The 11,704-nt window shown below is 34.0% G+C and overlaps 1 protein-coding gene across 1 annotated transcript; it reads left to right on the top strand.

Moving 5' to 3' along the window:
- Positions 1 to 6,180: 6,180 nt before the first annotated feature.
- On the top strand, positions 6,181 to 8,204 carry LOC117915176 (plectin-like). The gene is made up of 2 exons (XM_034830745.1): positions 6,181 to 6,420; positions 6,564 to 8,204. The coding sequence occupies exons 1-2, from the start codon at positions 6,181 to 6,183 to the stop codon at positions 8,202 to 8,204; spliced, it is 1,881 nt and encodes a 626-aa protein (XP_034686636.1).
- The last annotated feature ends 3,500 nt before the right edge of the window (positions 8,205 to 11,704 follow it).

Raw genomic sequence — 11,704 nt, 5'->3', positions numbered from 1 at the left:
TCTGCAAAAAAAATAACCTTAGGACGACGCCACCACAAAACCTGGTGCCATTTCTTACCTGTTTTTTCCAACATCTAGAAAACAAATGCTGCCACCTTATGCCATGGTGCCATTTCTCTACTTGTTGCTATCATTTTATGCTCAAGCTTTTGGATTACATAGGCCCACCATTTTTAGACTCTTCCTAACTCTCTATTAGATCTCTTATCTTGGTTTTTAATACCTCAATTTGTTATACAACCTAAGACAACATTAGAGCATCTACATAAAGTCATTTTGCAGCTAATGAAAGGGTTCTCCTTTAAGAAGGGTCTTTCAACTACAAGCTCGTTTTAGTTGCTACAACTTCAATCTTTCTAATATTGTGGACATTTTAGTTGTTTTTTAATGTTTCAAACTCATTTCATTTTACTATACTTGGATGTACTTACTCTTAAGTTTTACTTTAATATAATATTAGAGTTGAATCTTGGATTTCAATAATTATTTTCCTATTCTCTTCTTTTTATCCTTCACTTTGGTTTGAATTTCATGTCTTTTGAGTAGTTTAGGTTGAGAAGAAGGGGGTCCTTAGGACCACCTTGTGCCTATGAAATATCCCTTGAAATCATATATGGTTGATGATATATTCACCTTATGAGTTGAACCTCGCTAATTTCAATTAGAACACTATGTTATGACACTTGAAAATTAGAGTCTAGGGGACCACCCATTAAGGGTATATCTCAAGTGTTTAAATATTAAGAGTCATTTTGACCTATGATAGCCACTATTGTGCTCATAATCCTATGATTTGACAAACAAATACGTAGTAGAGGCTTCAAGGGCATGATATCGATTAATATAAGCCTATGTTGAAAATTCTATAACTAAGAACTTAGTAGGTAATCTCAACTAAACTAATTGAATTGAGGGCAATTTATGGAAAAAGAGATCCAAGGGATCTTCCCTCCAATATGTTTTCTTTTTAAATATTTTAAAGTCAATATTTAAATTCACTTTGTTTTCTCCTTATTTTTCATAAAATCTATCAACCTTTTTTCTTGTTCATTAAGCAATTAAGTGAAAGAGTTTGTCTCTAAAAATTTTTATTCATTCTTTACACCTTTTCATTTATCTTTCATACCTAAGGTCATTTCCTTGAAGTTTGTTACTTGACTTAAACGGTATTAATACTAAAACCAACTACCTATTCTTGAGCAACCAAACTTTTCAACCTCACTTTGACATACATGGTTAGGAGCTAGCAGTCACTTAACCAAAAACCTTGCATCCATAACATTGTTTAAATGGCAAAGCACAATTACAAATAGTTGACTTGGTTAAATGAATTCTTCTTCATTTTTCTTTTAGTTCATATAATACAAGGGGATATACTTATAAATTTATTCCTTTTTTTATGTAACTCTAGGTTTAGACCAATGAAAAAGGTTTGTCTATCTCCTTTGTTACTAACATTTAGCAATCTTTGCATTTTATAAATTGTTTGATGTTTCATAAACTGATGTTCCGATTACAACCATGAATGCTCTCATATTCTCCACCATATGTAACTAGGGAGATACCATTTTATCTATAAGTTCTCAAATTATTCACTATCTTTAGAGAAAGGAATCAAATGAGAAAGACAAAAGTCTAAATCATATAGAGGTTAATCAGAAAAAAATCAAACAAGAATAACAAAAGTCTAAATCATGTAGGAGTCATCAAAATTTATAAGTAGAAAAAACAAAGCTATGTTAGGTTTGAAGTTGGAGATGATGGTGGAGGTTGATGACTTTGGTTTAATAATCAATAGAATCATAATAGTGAGTTGTGGTTTTTCCATAAATTCAACCTTTTACCTAGATTTGCATTGGTTCGTTAACTTTTTTTTTTTTTTTTGGATAACATTTGTTTTCTTTGTGAAATTTATAATGAATAGCATCCTATCATAATACTGAACACACTTATGTAAAGATAGAATTATTTTGTGTACCTATATGATGCAAAATAACCAAAAAGAAAAGTAGAATTTCATAACAATTCATAGTGCCTATATGATGAATAGTATCCAAAATCACATACAACTAAAATATTGGAGGAATACTAGAACTATGCATCTTCCTTAGATGATGTTTTGATCACCAATTAAAAATGAATATCCAATCAAAGGGGAAAAGGCCTAGGTAAAAGAAAACCCATCTCTATAAGAATTTGATTGTGGATATTACAATCATTTCAAGACTCTTTAATGTCATGTAATAATGTATTAATTAATTTCTCCCATGAAATTTTTATTATATATTGAATAAGAATCATAATGGCCAACCATTCCTTGTTAACAAGTCTATAGAAATCCAAATGATAGAAAATTGTATTCAGTATAAGACGAGCAAGATCTAGATTTTTTTCTTATAAAATCATACATAAAATATAAGAAATTCTTACAAAACTAGACATAAACTATATGCAATTTATATAATTGATCATACCTTTGCTAAATCATTGATTCAATCTCGATTCTCTCTTTTGATTTTTTATTTTCTTCTCCATCTTCATCTTCGCATTCCTCAAGCAACCACATTTTATGTATCATCCACAACATCAAAGGACTTTTGGAGGCCTTCTATATTTACTAGTCTAGGGTTTACAACTAGTTAGGGCATGTAAGGGTTTTGGGGGACCCACCATGCCATATTACTTTGGAAATTGATTCTAGATTTGTCCTTCTTATATTTGGAAAGAATTTTTAATTTTACTTTTGGAGACCTATTATATTTACTCCTTTACGGTTTCAAAACTAGTCAAACAATGTGTGGGTTTTAAGCAACCCAGGGATTCACCATGTCGTATTAATTTGAGAAAGGATTCTAACACTGTATATCCTTCTTATATTGAGAAATAACTTTTAATTTTAATCAATTGTCTAATCTAATTTATTAACATAGAGAATTTCTCAAATATTTTACTAAACTCTTTATTGAAATTATTCACTAAAGCAAATATTTAATTAATAAGTTTCAAATATTTAACACTACTTAGTTAACTTTTATTAAAGAGTTTAATAATCATTAGGGTTTAAAGATCTTCGAATTTTTATAAAGATGATTTTTAGCGAAGTGAAATATAATAAAGTTTTGTTGTACGCAGATGAAACACAAACTTCATTGTCATCATATGACACAAAAAGCAAAAGACCAAAAAAAAAAAGGAAAAGCAGGTAAGAATGGGTTGTGCTAATACCAAGCCTTGATGCAATGTTTTAGATATCATAACCACAAATTAGTTAAGGAAATAAGAACCATTTGTTAATCATTCAATGAATTAAGATTTGGTATTAAGACAAACTTGACAATTGTTTCAATAGGAACTTAACTAATTAGCAATGCCCATCCCATAACATAACCATTTTGTATTCTATAAAGAAAATATGAGCGTTAATCATAAGAAAAGTTTGAAAAGTGAATTATTTTGTGTAAATTGAGGGCATGAACTATGTTAGGGTCAAATTACGATGTAAATATATGAACATTGATGCAACAAAATTTGATGAAATCCAATTCCTATTTATTCTCCCATTTTTGTTAACTTCTTGTGCTCCTTATATATATATATATATATTCTCTCATTCCTTTCTTATATGTAGATAAAAGTAGAGTTCTCCTAAACCAGTCAGCTGAAAAAGCTTGAGTCTTTCCACAAACCACTCATGGCACGTGCATCTAATGTGTTTAAAAATGCTACAGTTTAAACATTCCAAATTTGTTACAAATTCTTTGCTACTCTAAAGGACAAACACTTTTCTTGTTTCGCTTATTAAATTGAAATCAATATGATATTTGAGTTTGAAGTAGATTTTTGAATTATACTAATATATGCTTTGCCTTATAAAAGGTATGTATGAGTGTCATTGAATTGAGAATAGAAACAAATCATTTTTTAACATTTTAGGTTAGATTAGTGTAACGACACTTGGGGAAACAGAGATTCAGAGTTGAAATCTAAAGAAGATGTATTCAATTATTTAATAATTTGCACTTTTTTCTTAATAGGATAACTATTTAGAGGAACTTGAAGAGCTTCCTTAGAAATCTAAGGTTTTCTTTGACCACATTGCTAATAGTTGAGATAATGAATTCTCTGTTAAAGTAAATGATGATGTTTATGTGAATAAGGGTGAGTATCACTGGTATGAGCTCTTGTTTTGTACCATATTTAATTTTTAGATAAATTTCTATTCACCTAACACCACTTAATTTCTAAGTTAAAACAATAGGAACAAAATGGAAACATATTGCACTCAACTTCCTTTAGTTATCCGATTATGCATTTATACTTAATTAGTTCAACATATTTAAAGGAAATTTCAAAAAACTAGGAATAGAGTTGAAATAGAGATAAGACCCCTCTTCTCATAATGTATAAATGTGGTTGAGTTTTCATTCCTTGATTTAGTTTCCCTTATTTTTGGTGTTTGAAGGAGGAAGTGGATTCACTCAAATATTGTGTAAGTTCATAAAGCTCAAGTAATAACAAAAATTGCTAAGAAAAGTATTATAATGAAAATAGAAAGTTGAAAGATCTGCACTTAGTTTAAAGCCGCATATGATATACCAAGAAGTACAAACACATTTACAAAGTTTGATGTAAAATTTATCCAATAAAATATGGTCTACAACCCTTGCATGGAAATATTTACAATTGACAACTTGAAATATATGTATGTTATGTTCACATTTTAATCTGTTTTCAATTAAGTGGATCACCTCCTTTAATGACAATGTAGGAAGTCTACCGCTATGCATGAATGGCATCAAAGATCATCAAAATTGACACATATCCACTAAATGGATGTTCTTCATTCAGGTTTGATAATTCTAACAATAGGATTTTGCTTATCTTAGCTAGGGAAAAAAATGACAATTTTGATTGCTTTGCAAGAGAAAATCTCTTTTTACAAAAGAAGGAATTCATCATGTGTGTATGTTCTAATTGGTTAAGGAACTAATTCTTAATATAAAAATATATTCACTTTAACATAATCCATCACTTGAAAAGCATAACTGCATGCCATTGTGATCTTGAAATCAATACAAATATCATAGAAAGATGCCAAGGAAGGTCTCTTTATAGTTTTTTTGTTCCAAGTTCCTCATTTGAATAGAGATTTGGTTGCTTTTACCACATAATATGCCAACCAATCTTTTTCTTCTTTTTTTTCCCATCAAGGAAGCCTATTTACATCACAAACAAAAGCTTTATTGACCATATTTTCACTCATAGTTTTGTGGTTGCTCTATGCTTAGACTTTCCAACAAAACTAAAATATTGAAGAATGAATGTTTTAGCTCATCATTGGTATATATTTTAGCTCACTAAAGATTAATTTAATATAAAAATCTAAACCTTACAACAATTCATCACTTGAAAAACATAGTTGCATATATAATATGTTAATCAATCATTTTTCCCATCTTAGAACTGTATTCACATAATAAATTCAAGTTTTGTTGACTACATATTAATCCTAGTTTGGAGATCACTCCATGCTTCCACTTGCCATGTTCGTACCATGGTATTAAAAAATTCATGATATTGTTGCGACAAAATCTCCCATTGGTCTTCTTATTGCATTTGCAACATTATTTTATCTTTTTGCAGGTGAATATTTTTTCTTTAGCCTAGCTTTTTATAAAGTCAATTATATATAGTTAATCAGAGATCGGATGAATGTCTGACATGAATTCCAACATCACAGAACCCCACATAGCAGGAATGAGTGTAGAGCATATACGAGAGTGGACTAAGGAAGAAATAAAGAAAAGACTAAAATATTCTTTCATTAGTTGTCCTTTTTAAATTATATCAAGATCATTACTGCAATTCAGTGAGTCCAGATACAACAAAAGTTCAAAGGTCACATATGATAAAGTTTTACTCGAGAAGAGTGAGTCTGAGAAAGATTCTTTAATTGCTAAAGGTTATAGCCGTTTCATCTTCCTCACTCTCTCTATGTTATTCCAACTTCATTTTCTCTATCATGTTAACGGATCTGATGGCAATTAATCCTCTCTGCCATTGAAATTGTTGATGAGCAAAAATATCCATTTCCGAGACATTGGAATCTTAATTTGTCAACGAAAACATCCATCTGCCAAGCCCAAAATAGATCCATAGTTGGCTGTCCTTTCTGTTAGGATGGGAAAAAAGAGGTTTCAGATTGGAGCCACAAAGCCCACTTCAGAGCCCCTGTCTAAGAAACCCCTACTGCAGTTCCAAAGATCTGACCAGGCCATCATGCCTGAACCTCCTGATGCTATGCCAGGTGATAAGAGGATTCCACGGCAACCTCACTTGGAAGCTGGCCAATCTTCAGGCCCTCAATGCCATCAGGAGGAGCAGGAACACAGACTACCTTCTTCTGAAATATATTTCACTGTACGGGCCATCCTAACGGGCTCTCTATCTTTTGCCTCCCTACCCACAAGAGAAGTGGAGAAAGTTGTAAGCATCAATTTTTGCTCTACTGTCGTACTGCATATGTTCTAACTCTCAGTCATTAACTTATATTTTGGTTCCAGCTTAAGGGATGCATTACGGAGATTAGACGCCGTCTTTACCAAATGGAGATTGAAGTTACGAAGCTCAAGCAAGAAGTGAATGATGAGAGACAAGCACGGGCTCGTGCTGAGGCTTTAGTGAGGGAGGTTGCAGCAAATGGACAGCAGAACATGGCTGACACACTACAGCAGGCAAGCCTGGCTGCCCAGAAATTAATTTCTACTGAGGCGGAATTGGAAGCAACCCGTAGATCACTTGAAGGAGAGAGGGAAAGATGCAAGAGAATTCAATCTGAGGCATCTGAGAGACAGAAGGAAGCTGTTCTTGCCCAGAAAACAAGTTTACAAGAACTGGATAAAGAGAGACAAGCACGGGCACATGCTGAGGTGTACGCACGAGAGGTTGCAGCCAAAGCCCAGGAGGAAGTAGCTGAGGCAATCAAGCAAGCCAGCGTCTCTATCCAGAAATTAAGCGCTGACGAGGCTGAACTAGAAGCAACCCACCGAGCCCTGGCTGAAGAGAGGGAACGTTGTGAGAAAATTAAATTTGAGGCCTCTGAGAAACAGAGGGAAGCTCTTCTTGCTCAGCAAACAAGTTTCCAAGAACTGGCACGAGCTGAGGCTTCCGCCAGGGAGGCTGCAGCCAAAGCACAGGAGGAAATAGCTCAGGCTATGGAACATGCAAGGCGGAGTACACAGAAGTTGAGTGATACTGAGGTTAAATTAGAAGCAAGCCGCCAAGCCCTGGATGAAGAAAGGGAACGATGCAAACGAATTCAATCTCAGGCCTCTGAGAAACAAGAGGAAGCTCTTCTTGCCCAGAAAACGGTTTATAAAGAACTGGAAGATGAGAGACAAGCACGGGCATGTGCTGAGGCTTCTGCGAGGGAGGCTGCATCCAAAGCTCGGGATGAAGTAGATGAGGCAGTCAAGAAATCAATCCTCGCTACCCAGAAATTGAGTGCTGCTGAGGCTGAACTAGAAGCAACCCGCCTAGCTCTTGTTGAACAGAGGGAACACTGCCAACGGATTCAATCTGAGGCCTCTGAGAAACAAAAGGAAGTACTTCTTGCCCAGAAAATAAGTTTCCAAGAACTGGAAGATGAGAGACAAGCATGGGTACTTGCTGAGACTTCTGCTAGGGAGGCTGCAGCCAAAGCTCAGGAGGAAAGAGCTGACGCAGTCAAACAGGCAATCCTGGCTACCAAGTTATTAAGCGCTGCTGAGGCGGAACTGGAATCAACATGCCAAGCTCTGGCTGAAGAGAGGAAGCACAGCAAGAGAATTCAATCCGAGGCATCTGAGAAACTGAAGGAATCCCTTCTTTCCCAGCAAAACAATTTCAAAGAACTGAAGGATGAGCGACAAGCACGGATGTGTGCTGAGAAATGGGCTAGAGAGACTGCAGCCAAAGCCCGGGCTGAAATAGCTGAGGCAGTCAGGCAATCAAGCTTGACCACCCAGAAATTGAGTGCTGTTGAGGCTGAACTTGAAGCAACCCGCCGAGTCTTGGCAGAAGAGAGGGAGCGCTACCAGCGAATTCAATCTGAGGCCTCTGAGAAACAGAAGGAAGCCCTTCTTGCCCAGCGAACCAGTTTCCTAAAGCAACTTAAGGCACAAGTTGAAACCGCTGAGAAGGCTCTGCACTGGGACACCAAGTAGGAGCTTTTAGTACCAGTTTCCTGAAGAACTTAAGGCTCAAGTTGAAACAGCTGAGAAAGCTTGCACTGGGACACCAAGTATGAGCTTTTATTACTTCAAATATGTATATACATTGGATGTATCTCGGTCCTAGCCTCTTTTGTGATTGTGTTTGGCCTTTCCTTCATTTACTTTGCTTTGAATATACAGTGCTCTTCAAATACCTTATGGGCATTGGACTATTTTTGGCACTAGGTTCAATCAATCAACCAGAGTTTATGATATTGTCGCTAGGGTCAACCTGTAGACTGAGCATCATTTCTCTTATGTTAATTAGACATATGTTTCACATTATGCTTTCTCCTTTTGTAGGGTGCTTTTCCAAATATATTAGTCATTAGTCTAGTCTGATTTGGTGCTTGGGGTTCATTAGTAGATTGAGCAGCATTCCTGAGATGTTAATTGCACATTTCTCTCACATTGTGTAATTTTTAATAAACTAGCTAGAAGGCCTCGGGCAGAAGTTGCCTTTTAATTGTACAAGAGATTAACATGTTAATGCAGCATCAAAGTATTTGTCTCACCTTTGAGTATAATTTAACTTTCTCTTTTTAGTATTTTCTTAGTTCATTTTTTCCCTTTGAATCTAAGTTGGTATTTAATGCATGCTTTCCTTCCTCGGTAGTTTCTTAGTTTGAGGAAGCATGGGAATTTTTCATCCCTTTGGAAGAGGATTAAGAGCTTGTTTGGCAATGACTGTAGGAATATTTTTAGACTTTCTAGCACTTGAAAACAACTCTTTTGATAAAAATTGTCCTAATTTTAGGAAATTATGATCAACGGAGTCCAAGTTGTTGCTAATAGTACTTTATTACAAAACCAGATGGAAGCAATAAGTATGCATGCATCCACTGAAAGCTTTCTTTGTTTTTAATTAAAGAAAGTTCTACAAGAAGCTTAATTTTGTACCAAAATACTCCAAACAAGATTGAATTCTGTAGTAGACAACGTGTATTTCAAATCCAGAAGGTACTAGTATTGTAAGGTAATATTATTGTTATCGGTGTAATGGCTTATCTTTTCACTGAATTAGTATTTTTCCTTCTATATTTAATTCCAATTTGAACCGTGGTTGTTATTTAACCTTTTTGGCTCACTGCTTATTTACGCATCTGGAATTCATTCATTCATTCATTCATATTGTTAGTTCATAGATTCTATTAGGCCAAACCGGTAATCCATAAGGCTTCCTCTTTCTATGAACTTTATATACACTCTTCTGTGATTATTTTGTTACACTGGAGAATGCCACAGTACTCATTATCCATTGCCAGGGCAAGTGTATGACAGTATAACTAAATTTCTGATTTTGTATCCGACCTTTTTCTAAGGCCAAACTGTTCTAAGCTTGTGCTGAGATTTCTTGCATATAATATCAGGTCTGATTTCTAAGTTCTTTTAGAGAACATATAGTGATGTTTGAGCAGAAAAGTATAAAAGTTAACCAAAGCAAGTGCCTAAGACTGTACTGTAAAGGACCAACAATGAAATCAAATCTCTCTGCTGATCTATGATGCATGAATGGGAGAAAAATCCATGAATCAAGACTTAGCATTTAGGGTTAGAATGCAAAACTAATAGAACAAAGGAGGTGGTTTTGTAGAAATACAGGACCTGTGGTAATATGAAGTTGTTATTTGATTTTCTACTACCAGAGGAGACTGCTCTACAAGACATTGAGCTGGACAAAGTTTTCAACAGAAAATATTCAAAAATTGAAAAATGACTACCGGCCAATAAAAAGTTCATCCCAAATATATTCCACCGAACCTTGTTTCAGAGAAATAAACCCAGCTTCACAATTCTCTTTGTTAGAGTTTGGTGACCCGAATTTTATTTGGTCTGATCTGAAAAAATCACTGTGCAACATATGTGGTGAAACTAAAATTATAAGATTATCAGTCCTATCCCTCCGCTACCACCACTGACCCTATTTGGGGTGCAGGGGCTTGCCCCATAGTATGTACTTTATTTATTACTCTAAGTTTATACCTATGCAATAGTCGCTCACATCTATCTTCTCTTATACCAATTTTTGACATTGTGGATTTCTTCTCTGCCAATGGTTTTTCCATTTAGGGTTTTCTATGTAAATTTATGTGTTCATATTCTATTTTATTTCTTATTTTCTATTCCCGTTCTTTCAAAACACTCTATATCTTCTGTTGAATTACCAGCCATCAGGATTACCACCTCAACCCTAGTCTCTTTGACATTGTCAACATAGTAGTATATTCAGCACACAAGGGATGGGCTTCTGTGATTAAGTCAATGTTGTAGCAGGTATTTTGAGAAGATATGGAAATCTGGAATCTAAACCCAGTCTATAATCTTAAAAAATAAGTTCGCATTATGATATGCTGGAGGGGAATAGACAAGCTGGTTGATTCAGAGTTACGATTTTCCTTGGGAATCAACCGTCAAATGACTCACAACTAAAGGTTCCTACATATAGCATCAAAACTCATGGCATAGGAAAGGATACAAAACTAAGGAACGAAACCAGAAAAGTGAACATTGAACAAAAGGTATATTATGAGTAGAAACCACAAAAAATTTTAGGCTATATTTGGTTCTCAAAAAGTATGAAAGAAAGGAAAAAAAAAATGTTAAACATGTATAGTTTCATTATGAAAAATATAAAAGAAAATTAAATATAATTAAAATTAATTAAAATTTTATATATTTTAAAATTATTTAATCTCTAAATAATAGAGGAGAATAAATGAAATGAGTTTGAAATTAAGAACATATACAAATTATTTATTGATTTAAAATTTTTTTTTTCATTTTTTCTTTTTGTTTTCACTTTTCCTCCTTATATTCTTTTCCTCACACTTTCCCTCGAATTTTCCAATAACCAAATTCTACTTGATAAAATTAAACATAAAAAATTAAGACAATAAAAGAGGGCTCCTATTGCTTGAACCTTGATATTGTGTGGTGTCGGTTGCAAATAATAATTTAACCCTGTGAGTCGAGTGTTCAACTGCAAGGACTCACTCTAAGAATCAAAGGTTTCTAATAGGAAGATAGCAAAATTTGGAAATACAACAGTGATGGAGAAAATTAATGATATGACGATTTATTTATAAATAAAAGAAAACTAAATAAAGGTTGAGTTAGTAAACACAAAAAGATGACTTACTAGGAGAGAGGTACCCTTGATGGTCACTATTTGGGAATCAATGCATAACTTATTGAAAAACCCAAATGAATCACCGTTATAATGAATCACCGTTATGGTGAATCCAATTGAAAGATTTGGCAAAACCCCTTGAGACATTTTATCAAACATGTGGTATTCAAGTCATATTATCTACAGTTTGATTTTTAAGAACAAACAATTTAAAAACATATTAGATAATAAAAAACAAAAAAGAAAAATAGTTTACTATTCTTAAAAACAGACACCACAATGTTGTTTTAAGAACATATTTTACCCGTTTTCATTTATTCTC

Source organism: Vitis riparia, chromosome 5 (assembly GCF_004353265.1).
Source record: "Vitis riparia cultivar Riparia Gloire de Montpellier isolate 1030 chromosome 5, EGFV_Vit.rip_1.0, whole genome shotgun sequence".
Lineage (NCBI taxonomy): Eukaryota > Viridiplantae > Streptophyta > Magnoliopsida > Vitales > Vitaceae > Vitis > Vitis riparia.
This window is presented reverse-complemented; position numbering and strand designations above follow the sequence as displayed.

What these genes read in the sequence shown, in the direction of transcription:
- LOC117915176 (XM_034830745.1), top strand. Translation starts at nt 6,181, where the DNA reads ATGGGAAAAAAGAGGTTTCAGATTGGAGCCACAAAGCCCACTTCAGAG. An exon ending in CTTCTGAAATATATTTCACT is followed by an intron (nt 6,421 to 6,563) that starts GTACGGGCCATC and finishes TTTTGGTTCCAG; the next exon opens with CTTAAGGGATGCATTACGGA.